The following is a 21,637-nucleotide window of genomic DNA, read 5'->3' as shown; positions in this document are numbered from 1 at the left end:
GACCTGAAGCTCTTCCGTAAAGATCTGACAAAGTAGTCACTTGCTGGTGTTCCTGAAACCAGTGTCATGTCTGCTGGGTCATCCTGAAAATTTCACTGCAGGATATACAACAGGGTTAAAAAAAAAGAAAAATCTGTGCTTTGTAGTTGATGAGAGGGAAGAGTTGATTCTTTGTAACCTGTGTTGCACAGCTACTAGACAGCTAGTTTCCAAGTAGTGGTTTTAAGTTTTGGAACATACAGATACCAGCTGAGTTATTACTTGGACTTGCCAAAGGCAGAGGAATTGCCCTGTGGAAGGAAGCATTACACCTCTACTCATCCTGTTCCAGACGAGGGCCATTAGTGATCCCAAACAAATCTATTTTCACATGGTTGGAAAGTTTAGGGCTTCATCATAAAGGAAAGAGACTGTACAACATAAGGGAAAATGTGCAGTTGCTTAGTGACTGGATGAGTACAAGGATTAAATGTAGCTGCTGCTCTGAAATTCATGGCAGAGAGTATTCTTAATTTTTTTTTGGTAATAACTTACACTAATTTGTTCAAACTAGATGAAACTTGAGTTTTCAGTAGCTCCCAATGCAATGGGCAAGGTCAATGAAAACACTATTTTTAGAAAAATTATTTCTGACAAGAAATAAATTCCTCATAAAAGCTACTGTTTATCATCATTTTTCATACAAACAGCTATGGGCAAATCTAGGCACGGTGTGAAGGGTCATGGTGCAAGATCCATCTGTAGAGTTAGGACTTCACGTTGTATACTTTCTGGAATGTATTTGCTATATTTTTATAAAACATTTTAAGTACCCTTTAGGTGTACCCATTAGTCCATTTTCTGAATACGACATGATTATTCTGTACAATGTAATGTACTAAGTAACTGAAGGAGAGTGAGCAAAACACTCCAGTTAAACATACCTTCTTAAATGCTGTTGTTTTGCTTTTGGTTGTTTTTGTGGGTGTTTGAAATACATTATTTCTCCATTAGCATTTGCAACGCATTGACTTTTTTTGTTTTGTTTCTAATTTTACCACAGTTGTCTTGGGTTGTATTTTGCTTACCTGTTTTTGAAAATGAGCATGTTGTTAGAGCAACGCAGTTGTGTACAGGCATGGCTTTAGGCATACTTTGGCTATTGGAGCGGAAAACAAAAAAACACTGCTTTTTTTGCAGGTCCTGCAAGAAAGGAATAGCTGGTTTGTTTTGATCTGTTTTCTTGGTAACTGAGTTATGAAAAAGCAGAACTAAGCACAGTTAATAAATCTGTGTGCACATTCCTTTGTGCCCAGTATGAGCATCAAACCTTGGATGTAAACTGCTTGCCCTTGTCCTTAGGCATTCTGAATTTTCTGTTTTCAGTACATAATAGGGTGATTTGTTCTTAAATATGTTTATAAAAAGTAGTTCTGAGTTGCCTTTTTTTCCCATGTTTTCCAAGAATCACGGTCATTTCTTAGCTAAGTTAAAAAGGATTAAGTCATCTAATCGGCTGCATATAAATTACAATTTTTAAACATTAAATGTTTTTATTAGACCTTTTATAGAGAGAAATAGTTGGAAGCAAGTTTGCCTTTCTCTTAAGTATAAAGTGCTTTCACCATTTTTTGATCATATTTGGTAAGGAGAAAAGAACAAACAAAATATGTGCTTGCCAATTTGTATGCAGTGTGTCAGCTTGATGCAATTAGAAGATATTAAGTCATAAAATATGACGTATGATGGAAATGCTGACATACTCCAACTTTGCAAAATCTCTCCATTTCTTACCCAAACTGAAACTATATATTACATCAGCTGGTTTATTTCTTGAGCATGTGTCAGTAAGGAAGCAGATTTTTAGATCATTTATGCAGTAGGAATGAGATTAAGTAGTACTTTTAAGACACTGTCTTTCATTCAGTCATCTTTGAACAAGCTATATTTTGAGGTTAATTACAATTTGGTTACTTATGCAAGGAACAATCATTGATTTAAAGATATTTCTTTACTTTTGATTAAAAGAAATAACAATCCTAATCAGGCTAATATAGGGTAATGACCTTATGGGCATAGCTTCACATTTGCATTTTATTAGCTCATTTTGAGTATTCTCTTCTGTTGTAGGCATTTTCCGGGACTGTTATAGAAAAGGAGCCTTTGTCTCCCTCCTTAATACCACACCCAGTCATTGCTCACCCAGTCCTGCCTACCATTCTGGAGCGAAAATCAGAGGAAGTTTTGTCTGAACTATCAGAAGAAACTACAAAGAGGATTTCAAAATTCAAAGCTGCCAGAATGCAACAGACTAACTAGGTCCTGCCTAGCCAGCCGAAGTTGGAGTACTCATGCCTAGTTTCACATTTGTTGAGATTATGTAAGACTATATGCATTACACCTAGCTAGTTAAAAGGGTGTCCTATGTTAATTTGGCATTGGTTATCTTTTAAACGTTTACTGGCAACATTAAAACAAAAAAGTTCAGTGTTTGAACACTTGAGTATTCATCTTATTTTGTCAATTTCCCTGTGTGCTGTCAGCACCTTTGTATATGTTTGCCTTATGATAGCAGCACTTGGGTTCTTTTTCAAAAACTGTTCCTTACATACATTGTTTTTGTGTTTAAACCTAAATACAGGCAGTTTTGTGCCAGCTGTGATGTTCTACATACCATATGGACCATTTTAAGGAAACTTTTCACATTTCAAATAGATTCACCAATTATACTGCATTACTTGCTTTAGCATTTTAAGACACACTTGTATTCACATTGCTGTAGGTTTTGCAACTAGGTGTCTGCTCAAAGTTTTTTTCCTTCTTTCAAACCTCTCTGATATCTCACTGTACAGATCTATAAAACGCTGGGTTCATGTACATTGCAGGGAAGTTTCTTTGATGGAAAAGGGTATTTTGTAAAATTAAATTTTCAGTAAAACTGTGAAAGTTGTGTGTTTTTTGTTGCTTTACTACTAATTTGGAAACAACGCCGAGAGGTTTTTATTTTGAACTTGCATTTCTAGCTTGAAGTGTTTACTACCACATGGACATAAAAGCAGTCCATTCTCTTCTGCCATTGTGTTTTAACCTCCTGCTAATGAATGTCCATGGAAATTGAATGCTCTTAAGGAGAGAAGCATAAACTCAGACTCCGATTACAAAATCTCCTAGTTCTTTTGTATACTCAGAAAACATTGTAATTGTCTTGGGAATGCCCAGAGGGAGTCAGCACTAAGGAAAAATGTCTTAATGCTTCAACTTTATTTCAAAATGCAAGAGCAGTACAGCACTCAGGGTACAGTTTTGTGTATCCTTGTCTTGACTGAGAGCAATCCTGGCTTCAGGAGTCCCTGCCCAGCAGCTCCTTCCTGTCTTCTTGCCATTGCCTCCCTTGCGCTGACACAGCTTTTGTTGGGGCCACCCCCTGAATGATAATAGGCGACAAAGCTGGGTTTAGAAAACAAACTACTGGGTTTGGGTTTGGGTTGTTTTTTTTTCAATAGCTGTGCGTGTTTTTTTGAAGTTAGCAAGTTTCCTAATCTCTTTCTCAGCATGCCTGTATCAGCACAGTTAGAGGGGTGGTGTGTTGAGCAAGGACAAGGGAAAACATTGGCAGAGAGCATGGGGAGCTGGAGTACCTTAAACTGATGTTACTCTCCAGCTGACATATCAAACCACAGACTAAAAAGTGAGGTAAAAAGACTTGGGAGGTGTAAGGAAGGATTTGCTTTTGGCCACAATTCTATAGCTTTGTAAACACTCAGCCTGAGAGCCACCAGCATCTGGTTTTCCAAATCTTGGCCACCCATGAACAGGGCATCAGCTAATGCCCTTTTCTCACCTTCCCCTAAAATAACTGCACCTTGTGCTCATCTCCTTGGCTCTCAGATCACAGCAGATTAGCTCATAGGGCAGCTTCATGCATTAAAACAGAATCACCAGCTCCCCCTTTTTCAACACTTTTCTCTCTGTGCTTAAAAGGGAGGTGAAGGCATTGGGACTTCTTTTTCTAAGGTGACTTTTACAAAAGGCTGCACTCCATCTAACTCTGATGTTCTCTGCTATGTGTTTGGAAACGTGGCATACATAGTTTTATAGGCAGAAAATGCTGGCCAAGTTGGGTGGCAGCAGGAGGGCAAGAAGGGGCCAGTAGCCGGGGTGCCTGCCTGGGGGGAGCAGCCCACCAAAGCTGCGGGGCTCATTTTTCTTGCGATACGGAGCAAATTGTGTTTTGCTGAAAGAAAAACTGAAGGGAAAGTTGTGCAACCCTCCCGTACCCAAAGCTTGCTGGCTGAGAGGGGGCAATCTCTGTTCTAAGCAGATCCTGAGAATCACGTTGAAAGTGTTAATGATTAATTTGATTCATGCTCAAATGCGGATTTTTTTTTCAAAGCATATTGCATTAGTACTAAAATAAGCCATCAATGCCAGTCCACCCTCTATTCACGGCTAAATATTTAAAGGAGGTTATTTATAGCTTCTTTAATGAATTCTTGGCTAAACAAAATGAAATTATGTCCTAGAAAAGTAGAAGCTATTTTGTAACCAGAACAGTGCAACTGTAAAATATAGTTCCATGAATATGTATTTTAAATAACAAGGGGTTGAGATCCAAGACTACCAGACAGGGGTAATTAGAGGGAAAAGGAGAGAAAGAAAGAGAGAGAGAAACCCCTTTAAAAAGATTTATTTAGATATCTTCTGAAATACTTCCCACTTCTAGTTACTTCAACAAAACCAAATGCCCCTTGTCACCATAGATCAGTTTCAAATCAAAATTAATTCTTCGCTTGTTTTCTTTTTTTCCCCTCCCCTTTTCTTCATTTTTCAACCCTGCTCACGGGAAAAAGTAGGATAAATGCACCTTGGATTTTAATGAATTATGGCCTCGGTTCAGGGAAGCATCCTTACTCAGGAATGCACTTTGGCATGTGCTTATGTCTCAAAGATTTTGCAAAGAAGAATGGATTTAACCACATGCTTAAAACTAAGCACATGAGTGTTTTCCCTAATAGGGAGCCTGAATGTGTCTGTGCCCTTTCTGCAGTATATTTAATTGTCAGAGGGTTTACAGGCTGGAATGATCTTTCATCTTCGGTCTCTTCACTTGGGCTTCACCAGTAGATTCACTGTACAGTGCCTATAGCAAGAAGAGACGGCTGTAGGATTTCTGGAGAATGTTTGCAAATGCTAAACAAAAGAATAAACCTACCAAAGCAGATAAAAACCTAGACAGCGTAAAACAGTGATCACGTGGAGGCCCATCTCAGCAAGGACTTAAAATTTGCTTTTTTGTGCAACACTGAAGCCAACAAGTGGATGCAGATGACACCAATGCACAGATGAAGCAAACACTAGGATGAGGCAATGGTGCCCCAAATTAGAGGCACATAGGGTTCCTGGTAGTAAATTAATCTGTCGAGAGGAGTGTATTTTTGCCCCCAATGCTGCAGTTAGAGATTTTATTAACTTAAATAGTAAGGGTACAGTTGAATCGGAGCGCTGTTGAGGGCTCCGGGCACGGGGCTGAGGAAGGGGCTTTTGGTTCTTCTCGGTGTTTCCCAAGAGGTTTTGCATGTCCTCAGCAGGAAGGATGTGGCCTGGACGGGGCTGTGGCAGCTTTGGCAATTGGTCAGGGGGGTGGCACAGGAACGTGCATGCTGGCAGGAGCCCCATCCCCTGCCCTGTCCCGATGTCCCCAGCCCGCTCGGGCGCAGGTGAGCAGTGCCAGCTGGAGTGCAACCAGGTGCGACTTCACAGGCAGGTAGAAATGCAGCAGGAGAAAACAGCAGGGAAAGACATTGCTGCACAAGATGTCTTTGGTCCAAAACGGGAATGGTGGCAGCAGCCTGCATGGGCACTGCCCAGCCACGGGGACAGGTCAGCATGCCCCGGCTGTGCCGTGCCGTGCTGCGCCCCACCGCCCCACACAGCCCTTTGTGGGGCCATGACTGCATCAATTACACACTGCAAGTTACCTGCTCCACTTCCATTCCTCTTTGGGAGGCAAATTTGACTAATCTTCTTTAATTGGCCACAAGTAAGTTGGGCACCTTCCTGTACCCAGAGAAGGGGTTGTGTGTGGGCGACGCTTCCCCACCGACGCGGAGGAACTCCAGCCTGGAGAAGCTGGGGGGAAAGGCGGTGGGTGTGGGGCGCGGCCGGGCCTGCGCCGGGGGCTGCGGGCCTGGCCGGGGTCGGCCGAGTCTGCCATGGGCCTGCAGAGGTGAACTGGATTTATTTCCCTCCCTCTCCTGTAAGACTAGTTGCACTTAGCACTTTTCATTGCTCACTTAGAGCATCTAAAGCAGCAGATTTTTGTATGTTTCAAGAGTGTCTAAACCAGCTGTTTTAGCTGTTCATTTTAACAAAGTGATTTATGTTGCAAAAAATGAGCTGGGATTAAAAGAAATCAGATGTGTGTATTTGGTATGCAATATTTTTGTATTACAAATAGCTCCATTCTAACCCACATTAACCCCATGATATGTGAATTTTGCCAACTCCCGCTGCGTCTTTTAAATCAAATCCAGTAAATCACTCCGAGCGTTCCAATTTCTAAACAAACTAGTCTTCCCGTAGAAGTCCTTCACCACCGCGCGGCGAAGCAGGCAGCCCGAGACAAAAGGCGCGGCGGCCTCGCCGGGGCCGGGGCAGCTCGGCCGGGCCGGGCCGGGCCGCTCGGGGCCACCCCCGGGGGCAGGTGGCCGCTGGCCCGGCGCCGCGGGGCCCGTCCCGCCCGCCGCCCGCCCGCCGGGTTTTCCCGCCCGCCGGCCGCGCGCGCCCGGCGCTGCCCGGTGTGTGGGGGCGCGCGGCGGGCGGGCTGCAGCTCCCCGCGCGCGCCGGTAGGTAGCGGCGCTGAGCAACCGCGGCCCCGGAAAGCTGCCAGTCAGTGATTATAATTTATTATTCATTTCTGTTATAGGTGGGGTGTGCAGACAGTTACAGTAATAATTACCAAGACCAGAGTGTTTCCTAGGCAACGGGGTTTTTTTTTCTTCATTCATGCTGTTGCAGAGAGTATGCCTGTAAAGCATGACATTGCTGTATTCGGAGGTTTGTTGCCCTCCTGCTGCTCCAGGTTTGAGGTTAGTTACAGCATCATAAGGTGCTCTCAAGCATAAAAAGCTCAGGCTGGGATTAAAGCACGCAGGGAACACTATCGCTAAGTCTCTCCTTCTACTGTCTCACTTTTAAGTAACAAGGTTATAAAAATGCAAATGCCATCTCGGGGTTGTTAATAACTAATATTGGGAAGAATTCCTGCAAGTTGTAAAACATTTTTTGTAAACAAAACCAAACCCAGGTGAGGTGGCTCCTTCTATTTTATGATGGCCTCGTGAAAATAATATTTGCAAAAAAAGGGGCTTGCAGCTTGATCCAGCCTCGCGGTGTTTAGCGTCATAAATCAATGGGAACTGCTCCATGCAGCTAATGATAAGGTGGTATTTGTTGTTTATCCCGCTTTATGGTAATGGTTCGGGAGGAGGAGGGTGCCGTGTCCTTCCTGAAGGAGCAGGAGTAATCCTTGATGTGGTAACGGAGTAACAGAAACCACATCTATTATCAGAGATCTATAAATGAATCATATTATCCTACATTTTTAGGCTTACTAGAGCGCTCATTTTCGGAAACTTACATCAAGCATTGTGCAAGGATGAAAAGTAGTATTTTTCCATCCCTGCTGTACGAGGCAGAGGGAATTCATGATGCAATCTTGCACCGAGATGGGGAATTTTTACCCGTTAAGATTTTGAAGTAAGATGCTAAAGCATGATTACATCTAGAAAGATTGTAATCTGCCAGTGATGTGCTCCTTTTGGAAGGATGGGCTGTGGATTAATGGGGCGACCCGGGCTGTGGAGTGCTCTGGGATCCCGGCTTGTGGTACAGTTTGATCTCTTTAAAAGGTTAATGGTGATACTAAGACAAAAAATAAAACCAAAAAACTCCCTGACCTCACCAAACCCACAAACAAACCAACCGCTTATAAATCATAACTCTCTTCTCAGCTGCCCCGTGCATGCAGCCAGCTCACAAAAATTCACTGGCACGTGGTCCCTCCCGCTGGTGTTATGCCTGTGGAGATGGTCACCGTGGGGGTTGATCACCCACTCTGCCCCTGCTCGGGTGACAAATCCCAGGTTTCAGGCCACTCTGGGCCATTGGTGGCTGGTGAGGAAAGTCAGCGTTGGCCTCTGCCCAGGCTGAAATGGGAGGTGAGCGTCCTGCTGCGCCCCGGGGCCAGAGCAGCCTTGTGGCAGTGAGCGCCGGGGGTGTCTGCAGCCAGCCTACAAATCCCAAACAGCTCTGGGCTCGTCTGCACGGGGCGAGAGGCAGAAATTGCCTCTGCCCCCGGAGCAGGAGTGGGGCTGAGCGTGGCAGCGCAGGGTGATGCTGCGGGTCCTGCCGCTGGCGGAGCTGCTCTGGGGCCGTGCGGGGTCTGGCCTGAGCCCCTTCGCAGCCCCCCACGAGCAATGGCTTCTCTAACCCATGGCATCCCCCAGTTTCCGCTGCCAAAATCCGTCCCACCTAGCAATCTCCACCTCGGTCCCTGCTGGGGCCAAGCGAGCACCCGGGGGTGAGGTGAGTGACTGAGGCTGCGTTGCCAGGAGGTGCCCGGGTGAGCTGTCTGCAATACTTCAGTTTTCATCAATGCAAATCATTTACGCTAATTCCTTCAGATTCGGATTTAAGTTTTAAAGAAAGCTTCAAGTTACCTCAAAATAGCTTAGTAATTATTTTAATAACTTGTATGAGCAGCAACAATACCCACAGTGTCAATTCTGGCTCACAAAATGTTTTTTTCAACTGTTCTGAGGAAAAAACAGCGAACAGTTCAACAGCTTAAATACAAGCGAGTGGATCTCCGGAGATTAATCTGTCTGGTGTTCCTCAGGTAAAGACTTCTGCACAATTTAACAAAGGAAATAATTTTCCTATTTTTATAATGCATGTCTCTCTGTGGTATAAATTACTAAAACCACGCTGCTTATCCTCAGTAATGTTATAGATGCAGATAATTTACTGTGTATCACGTTATCAGTTCATTAAAGAGATGCAATAAAATCATTATTTACTAAGAAACAGCAACCCTTGCAATATCTTGTCAGAGAAATTGGCTGATGCAAGAGGATCATATTTAAGCCTATATTCACAATAGCCCTTTAAACATTTCATCTGCTTCCCACTTGAGTTGCATGGAGGGAGCCGGTATTCCCGCAGCCCTTCGGCGGAGGCGGCAAAGTTGAGCGCAGCCCGGCTGGCCGCCGTGCCGGGGCCCGATCCGGCGGCGGCACCCCCGCTCCCCGGGGCACCCCGCGCCCACCGCGCTCGGCCCCGCCGCGCTGCTCCCGCCGCCAGCTCCGCCAAAAGGTTGCCAAAATATTAAGGGAGGTTTAGGCATTTCCTACCCCATCCCCCTCTTCTCCTCTGCCTAAAGATTACTCTGCATCCTAGACAAAGGAAATATTTAAACTGTTAAATCTGAACAAAGATACAGTCTGCGTATGACTTCTCTGAAGCCCTATAAAAATTCTTTAAAATTGCCTATTCACTCAAATTTACTGAGTGTAGCAAAAATGTCAAAGGCATAAAGTCAGAGAAGATTGAATAAAATAATGCAGAAAGACAGATTAGTCATGCACAGACCCACACAGCCTTTCACAGCACACAATACCACTTTTTATTACCGCTCTATCTTTACAAAGACTATGTTCAATACATAGAGGATGATACATGGTCAGTCATGTAATCTGCCTTTGATTCCAAGACTCATTTATCTGAGCCCTTTTCACAAAGACATTGATGAGAGATTTCAGTGTTTTCAGTGCATTGTTTTATTTATCATATATAATGGCTGGTGGAAAAAAATAGGAATTATGTCACAGATCCTGCATAAAGGAGTTGTATAAAAGACTCTGTGACAAAGTTTGCTAAAACACATAGCGGCTCGGCTCAGGCGCACTCTTTTTTCCCCAACCCTGTCCCCCTCCTCGAGTACTTTGAATATTGACAGCTGTCAAAAGCCCTCGAGGAGGGACGCTGCCCACTGCCCCTGCCTGCTCTCGCAGCCCTCGCGAAGGGCTCTGAAAATTATCAGGTTTTTTTTTTTGCTTTTAAATTTGAGCAATATTTTAATTGTTATTTTTAGTGATCTAGATTTATTATTTATACATTCACCAAAGAAAAGAGTCAGTCACAGTTTTGTATCTTGCAAATTTAATAAAGAACAGCCCTTAAGATAGAATTTCTCAGTCTGCCAGGATTGACAAAAGCCAGCTAATGCAGAAATGTCAACAGCAAACCTCATCAGCAGCCCCACCATGCCTTGCAATCAAGGGAAAGCTATGGCTTTACATAAACAATAATATATAGCTATCTAAATATCTCTGTGTGTGTGTGGAGACACTACCCGAGACACGGGAGGAGGAACGGACGTGGCGCCCAGGCTTGGTGCTCTCAGGGGGAAGGGGTGAGGACTGATGCTCATCCCATGGGATGGTGGCCAAATTCAGCACTTGGATACACAACGGTAAATCTGGAGCGAGCCTATTGCTGTGCTTGGAGTTGTTCCAGATTTACACCGAGCAAGTTGGGCTGCTTTGCCCTGTTGAATCAGCGTTTTGTGGGTGCAGATTTGTTTTCTCCTGCATAGCGAGCAATGGGAGGTGGTTGGACCAACCCCTAACCCCCCTCCGCGCCCCCCCCCCCCATACAGCCAGGACCACCCTGAGCTGGCAGTGGTGCCCGAGGACAGGAGTGAGGTTTTATTAAATATTGGAGCATTGGCTAGCGTCTTAGTTTCAAGAAGTGTTGCTGTGGCTTATGGCAAAGGGAAGTTTTCCCTGAAAGAAAGCGGACATGACCGAAGGCTGGGGGAAGGGCCAGGCGAGCCGCAGCGTGTCGGGAGGGTACCATGCGAGAGCATCCCTACCTGGCACTGTGGGGATGCAACACTCTGGACGGGGCCTCAAATAAGGGCCTGAATTGGTAATTCCAGCAGTTTAGACCCCAAGTGAGGTCTCTGAGGGAGCAGACAGAACAGCTGAATTTGGAAATTATGTAGAGGCACTGTATATCCAGACATGAGTTCCTCTATAGGGCTGGCAGAGATAAATCATGGTGGTATCCTTGACAAATATAGGAGCTTCCACTCAGGGCACAGTGTTAACCCGCACTTAAGGCTGAGGCACATGATTTAATAGGGAGAGACTTTGCGGCTAAAGAAAAACCTCTTGAGGAAAAAAAAGTGATGGCTATGTCGGTGGAGTTGGAATGCTTGTGCCAGCACGAGGAGATGAGCACCCTGAACCTGCCATGGGGCTGTCCCTCGCAAGCTGGGGACCAGGAAGAAGAGGTGCTGGCTTGGCTTGGGAAAGGAGGGTGCTGCCGGTGGCCCCTGGGGGCCCGTGGTGGGGGAGAGCTGGGATGCTGAGCTGGGATGGCCCTGCGTGTGCTGCCTGCAGCCGGCTCGGTCCCTTTAACCGTGGGGAGTGATGGAGAGCCCAAAGCTGCCGCTCTGCGAGGTCCCTGTAATATAGTGCTGTGCAGCTGCAACTTAGATCGTGAGGAAAACAAAATGGGCCGACTGAAATGGAAACTTTTGTTACTTATAATGTTAATGAAACCAGTTTATCAGGCAGCGCAGAGGAAGTGGAATATTTAGTGCCATTTAATGTCTAATCATCAGCATTTCTTTGAATAAATCACATTACATTGTCTAAAACCTGAAAAGACGAAGCTGTAATAATTTTTAATATGTTGTAGTTTCATTAAAGGGACACCCTGTTTGCCATCTAGCCCTATGCGTTTTAGGGGAGGTTGTAGGCAACGTGAAAGTGTATTTGGTGGTTTCTGACATGGCTTCATGACATGGTGACTTGGCTTCGACATGGCCAAACCGCAGAGCCACCTGCAGGAGGTCCCCGTTCGCTCAGAGGTGGCTGGGTGCAGTGTGGGTGCTGCAAACTCGTGGCCAGGCTAGAGGTTTGAGAAGCGTCCTCAGGTTCTTTGGATCTATACACTGGTGCCATCAAGGCTTGTTATTTCATCAGAAATATTTCCTTTCTCAAGACTGAATCGTGCCCTTCCCATTTTCTCCCACAGCATCCCAGCACCCTCCCACTGTGAACCGGAGGGTTTGCATGTCCTACTCGCAACCCGAAGTGCCCATCCAGCTATTTAATCCACCAGCATGTCCTCGGCACCTCCTCTTCCATGGCCAGCCTGCCCTGCTGCCTGCCTTGGCATCCCAGCTTGTCCCACGTGCCCCCGGTCCCCCCTGGCACTGCTCAGGGCATGGCTGATTGCTGCCATCCAGGCCAGTGCCAGGCGCAAGCGCTTGGCAGCCCACAAAGGTCCAGTTCTTGCCCACCAGGGTCTTGCTCATTGCAACTTCTAAGTGAACTGCAATGAACCTATAAGTCATAATAAAATGAAATTATGACAGTTGTCTTCAAATCCATTGATTAATGGAAAAACGGGTAGCTGGACACAGACTATATGGTTATAAATGGTGCTGTCAAAATAAAATAATTATTGTATTAATAAGGAAGCTGTTCAGCATTGGCCCTACTCTACTTCTAAAAATATTTCAGCCCTTGATGTGTTTTGTGTTTCATGATACATCATGTGATGAGCGGCTCAGTGATGTACGTTTTAATACCATTGCTGTTTAGCAATGTGAGTCCCTCGGATCCTGGTACATGCACTGCAGCTGCAGATGATTTTTTTATTGACTTAATACTAGTTCTAACTAGATCCTGAAGATTGACTAAGTTGGTGGAGCACATACCACTTTCAAGCAGGAATGGGAAAAAACTAGCATATCTTATTGTACCTGAAACACTCTATGATATGTACTAAATATTATGACTACTGCGAGCCCTGCAATAATTGATTCACCCACACAGCCATTTAGTCTGTGAGCTGTTCGTTTTACAAATTCTACAATCTTTTAGAAATTCTTTCAGTGAAGAAGATTGCTGCCTGGCCTCAGATTCATTATGGTGATTGAATCCTCTTCAATAGAGAACTGTTTAAAGAGAGCACATCCCTGTGTGTCTCACTCAGAGTGAAGGCACATAGGTTAAAAGCTTGTCTGGGTGGCATAATTCACTGCTGCTGTGCCAAACAATCACATCTTATTGTGACCTTCATAAGATACAAAAAGGCAACAGTATGGAGCTAGTCTTTTTTTTTTTTTTTTTAAACCACAGCACAATTTTAGCTACCCAACATCTGAAGCTACCAGAATCCCTAATTAAATAACCAATTAATAATGTAGAATAGAAAGAGCTATTTTTTTCAGACACAAAATCATAATTAATCAGAGTACAAAAAGCTGCCTGTCTTTATATCAGGAAAATATAGACTAGGTATTTAAATATTCTAGCACACCTGAACCTTGGCCATCCGTCATTGTTATGACTTAAAACATCTCAGACTAAATTAGGTTTTGTTTGTATAGAGCAGTGAAAGTCAGATGGCTTGAATGACAAAATTAGAACATGCTCAAATCACTGAAACAAAACTGCATAAAAGGAAAGATGTGCAGGAGGAGTATTGCTCATGTTAAGCTGAAATCCTTCTTTGTGGGATTTTTTTTCTCCTCTCCTCAAATTATTGTTTGTAACAATAGGAAGCAGAGAACAGCTCCAGGAACTCTATCAGTGTTCTTTATATACGTACCTTTTGGCACATTTATATATTAAAAGAAATAATATTGTTGTGTACAGCTGAAGCATAACCTCTGTTATTTCTACTTAGACAAGGAAATGCCATAACAATGGATATTTTTCAAGGAAGAATATCTTTGAAACACAAGACTATAGTCATTTTGTATAGCACACAAAGGTCAGGTTTACCAGGAATATATTTACATCTTTTTTACATTCAAAAGTTGAGGCTTTTTCCCTTTGGAAGTTTGTAGTACATTTTGGTAAATTTAATCAAACAGATTTTAATAAATATTCTGAGGGGTTTATTTTTGCATGCTTTGTACCTTAACCCCAACTATTCTGTACAGGCAAGAAAAAGTTCTGCTGTTTTGTTTGTGTACTAATACAGACAGAAAGGAATGGCTTTCTGGTCCCTGGGCTTGGCAGCCACGCTGCTGGGGAGGGGACTGCTCCTGGCCTCACCAGGACCTCTTGCGTGAAAGCCTTGCTGTAAAAATAGACACTGCAACACGTAAATTGTTAAGTTTGGGCCAAACTCTGCAGCTCTTCATTGAGCAACCCTCTCAATGACCTCGAGGGGAGAGCTGCTCAATGAAGGGCTGCAGTATTGGGCCCTTTGTAATTGTTTCTGAGATATAATTGATGAGAGGCTATTAATGGCTTCCAAGTTTGATAAGTGTTTAACTTCATGGTTCTGAAATCTGTCTTGTTTTAAGCATGTCATAGGCCTTTTAACATCTTTTTTTTTAGGAGGAAATAGTTTTATAAATATGTGATGCAAATGCCTGTGCGACCTTCATGAGTATGGGCATACAGATACATGTGTGCACACCTGAGGACTCTATACAGTGGATGGAAATTAGCAGCTTTCCTTAGGCCAGTGCTGTATAGAGCAGGAAATTCTGTCTGTCTCTTTATAGTTCAACATCTTGCCACAAAGGATCTCTGTCCACATAAAATTTGTTATTATCCTAGCAATAAATAATTTTTGGTGACGGTTATAGTATAAAACTTTGTGCAGTGGTTTTTTATTGATAAAACAGCTATGAATCAACATACATGAACACAATAAAAATGTACAAAATATATGTATTATAGTTCAGACTTTGTCAATAGGGCATTACATTGATCCATTCTCTTTGGTGTTATTTGCAGAGATGCAGCGAGAGTTTCACAGTGATGCTTTAACTTTGTTAAATTGCCTTAAAAAAAATAGTAGCGTTGGCTTAGGTTTCTGAAGCCCAGCTGAGCTCGTGTCCTGTTCTCTGGAGTTGTGACTGTGTGGTAGGTTCAGTACAAAGATCATGTCCCAAGGCTAACTTAGATCATCTAACTTGCACATATAAAGGAGAATGATAGAGAAGGTGATGGAGGCATGAGATAGGGGACAGCCTTAGATGAATGAGACCCCATTAAATAAAATAATCAGTAATTAATATATAAAAAAAAAAAGTGGTTCATATAACTTTTTTTTTTCTGAGTACATGAAAGGGTATGAGGAAGGTGGCCCTCACAGGAGCAGTTTGGGGTCACGTGGCTGTGCAGCAAAGCAGAGCTGGAGCCATGACATCAAGGCTGCTGAGCTGATCTGCCCGGTGCAAAGCTTGGAACACAGTTTTGAAGAAATAATAAGCAAAGAAGTAATTGCAAAAATGGTCTAAAATGCTGCATAGCTTTATCAAGCGTAGATTACGCCAGATGAACCTGATATCTTGCTTTGATAAAATCATTGATTTTCTAGATAAAAGAAATGAAGTAGATCTCATCTCTCACAGTAAAGTATTTGATACAGTGCCACATGGGAAATTATTAAGACAAGATAAGTACCTGAACAGCAAGATAGGGGAGGGAGACGGGGCTGGGTCATGCTGAAAGACGAAGTGCCGGTCTAGGGAGAAGCCAACGGTTGCCTCTCAGGATCAGCCTCTGACCTATCTTGAGGACAAGGGAATGTGCTGATGAAACTTGCTCACCACGCAAAGCTGGGAGGTCCTGTTACTACAGAGGATAATCAGCACAGCGTACGGGGAGAATGGGGCACTTCCAAGGAGAGATGCTCAGGAAGAGCTGTTCTGTCCTACCGCTGTGGGAGGGAGGGAAGTCCTGAAGCTGAGCCACCCGTCTCTAATGGTGCAAGGGGAAGACCTGGTGGAGTCCACGGCCATGAAGTATTTTAAAGCTGGCAAAGATAATGGCCACCTTAAACTTTGGCTTGTGAAAAACTTTGGAGAGTATCTTACCCAGTGGATTTTCCTGATGCCATTCAGCTCTAATTTTCAGTTTTATTATTCTCCGATATCGAATAAACAGATGCTCTGATGTTCCCTTACTTATGTACAGAAGTAGCCGATGATAACGGTGCAGGGTGCCTGAGATAGGAAGTAGTCAAGTGAAATGATGGAGGGAGCCACACGCCCCTTTTCTGAAGTCTTGACATTTTCTCTACAGAAAAACAAAGAGCTGTCACTCATTCCAGCACAGAGAGTGCAGGAGGAGGAAGCCCAACTGCAGTTAAATAAATAAATACGAATATATATGCATGTGCATTCCCTATGCATGGGTTCCTTGAGGGACACCTGGTGCAGTGACCCCTCCTGGTCCCTGCTGTCCTTCATGGGGTGGGCCCTGCAGCCCATGAAGCTGGCCTGAAACATGAGAGCAGACGGGGCGCATTTCCCTGTGGGGACATCTGTGGCCCCCCCTGTCATCTCCAAATCCCTCTGCTGTGCCCCATCCCTGGCTGGGGCTACCCCGCTGCCCCCTGCCCACACCCCATGAGGGTGCAGCAGTGGCGGGAGCCCAGGCTCTGCGGGTGAGGAAAAGAAATAATTTGGTTTCTAAATTGGGATTAAACATGATTGCAGCCGAGCCGCAAAAACTCTCAGGCCAAAAACCACAGAAATTGGGCATGTTGCTGAGTGGAGCCCATTGAGAATAGGAGGACGGTATATAAATACTGGCTCTCCGTGGTTGTGGTGCCTTGCTCTTATACTGCAAGTATTTGTGTGTTAAAAACAGTAAGAACAAGACATCTGAAAATTAGGATTCTATGTCAAACTGTCAATACCCACAAGCATGCAGCCTTTCATTAAAATCTGTTTGACATTTTTGTTATGCGCAGAGAGCCAAAAAGATGCCAAAAGGATGTGATATTTGTGATCACATCCTCCTGCTAATACAAGACACTGCAAAGACAATTGTATTAAAACATTCCTTGCAAAAGGCTGAGCAGTTAAAGAAAAAAAAAGTAAAAAAAAAAAGAGGCTGAAGTTAAAAAAGAGAGTTATGTGTAGTGTGGGAATTCAGGACGTGCTCCTTGAGCGAAACAATGGCAAGTAGCCTTTTTAACTCTTTGTAGTTAACTGAAGTGATAAGCAATCTAGTAATTTCAATTTTCTACAGAGGTCTTCCACCCCTAAAACATACAAAATTTAATAATTTTGGGAAAAATCATGTAATGATCAAGTCATGTGACCCGAACAGAAGAGATATTATTTTGTCACAACAGTGTGAGTAAATTATCTTACTGGCAACTCGCTTAAAGGTCATGGAGATCATCTGATGCATGAGATGGAAATTTCTCATGCCAAAACAATATTGACAGCTTATCAAGCAGGGAGGAAAGTACAATGATATAATAGAATGTAAGGTAAGATAACACTTGCTACTGATGGTAGAAAATATGACATGGCATTTCAATTTTAAGGTTATAGGCAGAATGATATGGTATAGATACTTAGAGGCATAACAGGGCAACTTGCCTGCAGATAGGCTAAAATGAATGCAATATTGTAGCTTAACATATAAATATATAATATATAGGATATTAAATACATACATGAAGAAAGGGATATAAATAGTTGTACCAAAGGAGGGAAGGAAAAAGGCCTGCAGCTGCCTGGATGGATTCCTCTTGTACCTGCTGCTGGCTCAGTGAAGTTGCTCTGACTGCTCTGACTCAAAGGATTTGCGTGGCATTGCTCTCTCTTTTCTCCAATATTTTGGTATTTGTAGGTGCCTTGTTGCTTTTCTTTAGTTTTTTACTCCCTGACCACACTCATCTTTCTGTTTTATAGCTGTAATACGGTGCAGAAAGTGAATGGCCAGGAATCTATACAGTATTTGTAGATATATAGTATATGTATATACATAAATAACAGAGATTTGAGCCCTAAACTGGCCACTACAGGTTTTACACCTTGTTTTCAACACTGAGTTATAATGGCAGCTGAAAAAAAAAAAATTATGAGAGAAGGGGAATATACTTTGAGGATCTGATAGAGCACAAATCGTCACGATCTTTCTTAATCATGTGTTTGAGTGCCTGTCCTTGCTGCATGGGGCCCTTTCTGCCAGGACTGTTGCTCCCCTCACTTTTGGTGTGGTGAAGCGTGGTGACACCGAGGCACTGCCTGCTCTGCAGCAGCATGGGCGCTGGAGGTGGCCAGTGGGAAATGCACTGTGCTGGAGAGGCGTCTGTTAGGGCTGAGAAATCTGTTTCTTGTCTGTTGTAACAGATTGCCTGGGAGGTGACACTGTACCTGCTACCTGCAGGTCATTACTCCGGGGAAGCCCTGTTTTAAAAAAGCGCAGCGTCAAAAAGCACAGAGGAGATAAATCAGAGCAGATCAGGGATCTCTGCACGTGCCTGTGTTTCTTCACGTATTTGGGCCAGAATCAGGATATTTCAGGGTATGACATTTCACATCGATGAATGGGCAACACAATCCCACCGATGTATTCATTCACTATTTTTTTTTCAGCTCTTCTTAACCTAAATGAAAGATATATGTTATTTATTTTCTTTTCTGCTCTCATCAGTGGCAGAAAACTAATTTACTTGCAATGAGGAGAGCCCCGTCTTTGTGTGTGGCACTCGCAGTCAAGGTCCCACAAACATCACATTTTTTGGCATGAGGGTTTCTAACAGCTCGAGCCTCAGCCTCTCCCACCTGCCCGTGGCTTGCCAGTCCCCAACCCTCACTTCCATGGGCCCCATTAGACCCAAGAAAAAAATTACTTTGGTGCTGTGCTGGAAGGATGTGCTGGGTCTCCACTGAAGGACAGCAGTCGTGCCTGTGTTAGAGGGGATGGAGGCAGCCAAGACATGGCTGTGTGCGTCCATGGGCAGCGCTGAGAGTGTGGGTCAGCCCAGTGCTCCCTGCGCTCTGTCAGCCCTGGGCGTCATGGAGAGCAAGAGTCTGGATGGGTCACATCTGAAAAAGAGATCGAAGAATATGGCCAGGGCCAGGTCATTACAATGTTTTGCAGCTGTTTGTGTGGTAGGTCCTTGGGACTTTGAGATCTTAATTTTTCAGAGGAAAAAAAGTTACCAGAGAGGTTTCCTCCACAGGTAGTTGTAAATAAGCTATAAAAATATTCATCATCCTTTATATGGTCTTCAGGGAGAATCAAGATGATCAACAAAATCTACAGGACTGGTGTTCCTGCAGTGGCTGTTCAGAAAGGCTTGGTTTGCTTGGCAGAATTTCACTGTTCTTGAGTTTGGCTTTGAGTTTTGGGCTCCAGCATAGCTGGGGATGAGAAGAGGAGCCGCTAGACTTTTGCAGTGGAAGATAAAGAAGTACGGGGCTCAGATAAAATGCACTTGCCTCTCCGGGAACAAATAAAATCTGAATAAAAGTTAGTTTCTTTTGGCTTTGGGATTTTCGGATCCATCTCAAAGCACAGTCAATTTCTCAGTGAAGAAAACAAACCCATGTGCTTGGTTTCTATTTTTTTTTACAGGACATTCATAGTTCCATATTCTGTCAAGCAAGTCTGTATCCCCACAGAAGTACTTTAGCCAAATATTGTCAGTGGTGTATTACGAAGGTCTTCCCTGCTCAAAACCTAATTGAAACCTTGGACAGGGGTAGCTGTTCTTACAGGTTTCCAGTATTGCATCTTCAAGAGTCAACTTGCTGGGAGCAATGCACTCATTTGTGTAAGGAAAAAGATCCCTTAATGTGCTATTAAATTAAACAATGTCACTGCTATTGCAGTAGAGCTGAGCGAATAATCCATAATGAATAATTTATTCAACAAATTTAGCTGCTTTCTCTGCTCACAGACTATCTGGAGACAGATCACAATTCCCTCCAATTTACTTATTATTTGAAATTACTGATGGATAGCTTTGTAATTAAAAAAACAACTCTGTGTCTTGATCACAAACAACTGTGGGTGTCTGATCTTCGTTAGTCAAGGTATGTGGGTTGGTTGTGATGGGTCAGATAAATCACATGATATTGTTTCTGCCTGCTCATTGGAGAAGCCTACAAGCATGTCTGGCATGAAAACACAAAAAATTCTGTCTCTGCATGCAATTTTGAAATTTGTCTTGTGCAAACATTTGCCCAGTAAAACTTGATTGCTCAAAAGTGTGCAGAAAGCAAATCCCGGGAGAAAATCAACGTGGTTGCAGTAAATTCATTTTAAAATGTGAATGAATATTTGCAGACTTTTTGGGTTTTTTTAAAGCTCCCGCCCAGCCCTGTATGGCAATGTCCATCAAATGCACCAAAAATACATTTCACTTGTTGAAGATTATTGTGGGTTTTTTTGTCTTTTTCCTTTTTTTTTTTTTTTTTCCTCCAGAAGAAGACAGAGCAAGAAGGAATCGCTGGTCCTGGTATTACAAGAATGTTAGCCTAAACTCACGATAAACTGCACAGGTGGCATCTTAAAACTGATTATCTTGGAAGGATATTTCAAAATCTCCCTGTTCTGATGGCTAGAAGCATTTTTCTGTGTTGAATCTTCCACATACTCATGGCCAGAATATACTCACTGGTTGCTGAACTTCCATCTGCCAGTACTGTAAACAGCCCCGAGGGATGCCTGGGTGTCTGCTCCCTGACTCCCCTGCCCCAGGTCCTCTCCGGGCTGCCCAGGAAGCAGAGTTGGTTGCAACTGCTCTTTCCAAAACCCCCGTTAAAAATGACCTGCAATGCACTGCGCTGCATACCTTCTTTGTAGGCTCCTCTTTCTCCATCACTACCTTGCTCGATTGGGAGGCCCTCCCTGCCCTGATCTCACTGCAGCATCATCCTTCCTCCTCCTTCTTCCTCTCTTCCTCCTCCTTTTTAGTCCTCTGACCCTCCTTCCCAGCACTGAGGTTAGACTTGGAGGCCCCCAACCCTAACCCAGTCTTTGAAGCTGATTGAGACTGAAGGGACAACACATTTTTTCTCTTCCTAATTTCTGTTAAGAAAAACAACTAAAAGTGGGGAATGTCTTTGCAGAGATATGTGTAAGCCTCTCAGAACTGAGGTCTAAGGGTTGTGTTTGTACATGAGGGAATGGTCTGATTAATTGATCTTCTCCAAGTCCCATTTCAATACTTTACTCTTCCCAATGGAGGAGATGTCTTTGTTTTTGTGAGTTCAGCTAGGTTAGGTCACAAAGATATTTTCCCCATCTTTTGAAATATCATACGTGTTGGTATCATCTCGAAGTAGAAAAGTTCACGTGGCAGCTTTTGTTTTTCCTTGCTAGGAGCCAAGCATGAATAACAATTAATAGTGCACCGTAGCTGTTTCAGGTATTCACACCCTATTAAAGCAGAGAGCAACTCCAGGGAGAAATACCACTCATTGGCTGGGAGAGTAGTGCTTAGTGATGACAAACAGCACTTCAAACTGAAATGTGGTGAGATGGGTCAGGGAATGCTTTCCTTTATAAAGACATATCTTTTTGTATATATGATGCTTAGAAGGAAGAATGTGCCTATTCAAAAGGGGCCTTCAGAGTGAGTGGTGCCGCCTGTTCTGGTGCTAAGAGTTGACCAGTAGGTACCCGGCCCTGAGGTCCTGGGCACCAGCCACCGTGCGTTCACTTGACACTTCAACATTTGTTTGACTGGTGAAGAGGGTTTCACAACACAACTTGGAAATATCAAAGCCTGAGGATTTTTATTTTAAATTTGCAGAAATGTGGTCCTTTGTGAAAATAGTATCAGCATGAAGAAGACA

At 43.6% G+C, this 21,637-nt stretch overlaps 1 protein-coding gene across 1 annotated transcript in view; it reads left to right on the top strand.

Moving 5' to 3' along the window:
- URI1 (URI1 prefoldin like chaperone) overlaps positions 1 to 2,925 on the top strand; it is a 43,028-nt gene extending 40,103 nt beyond the window's left edge. Inside the window, exon 11 of the mRNA XM_074840258.1 lies at positions 2,110 to 2,925. Within this exon, the coding sequence (XP_074696359.1) occupies positions 2,110 to 2,298 (189 nt within the window). The 3' untranslated portion in view covers positions 2,299 to 2,925. The remainder of the gene's footprint in view (positions 1 to 2,109) is intronic.
- Positions 2,926 to 21,637: the final 18,712 nt, after the last annotated feature.

Source organism: Strix aluco, chromosome 14 (genome assembly GCF_031877795.1).
Source record: "Strix aluco isolate bStrAlu1 chromosome 14, bStrAlu1.hap1, whole genome shotgun sequence".
NCBI lineage: Eukaryota > Metazoa > Chordata > Aves > Strigiformes > Strigidae > Strix > Strix aluco.
This window is presented reverse-complemented; position numbering and strand designations above follow the sequence as displayed.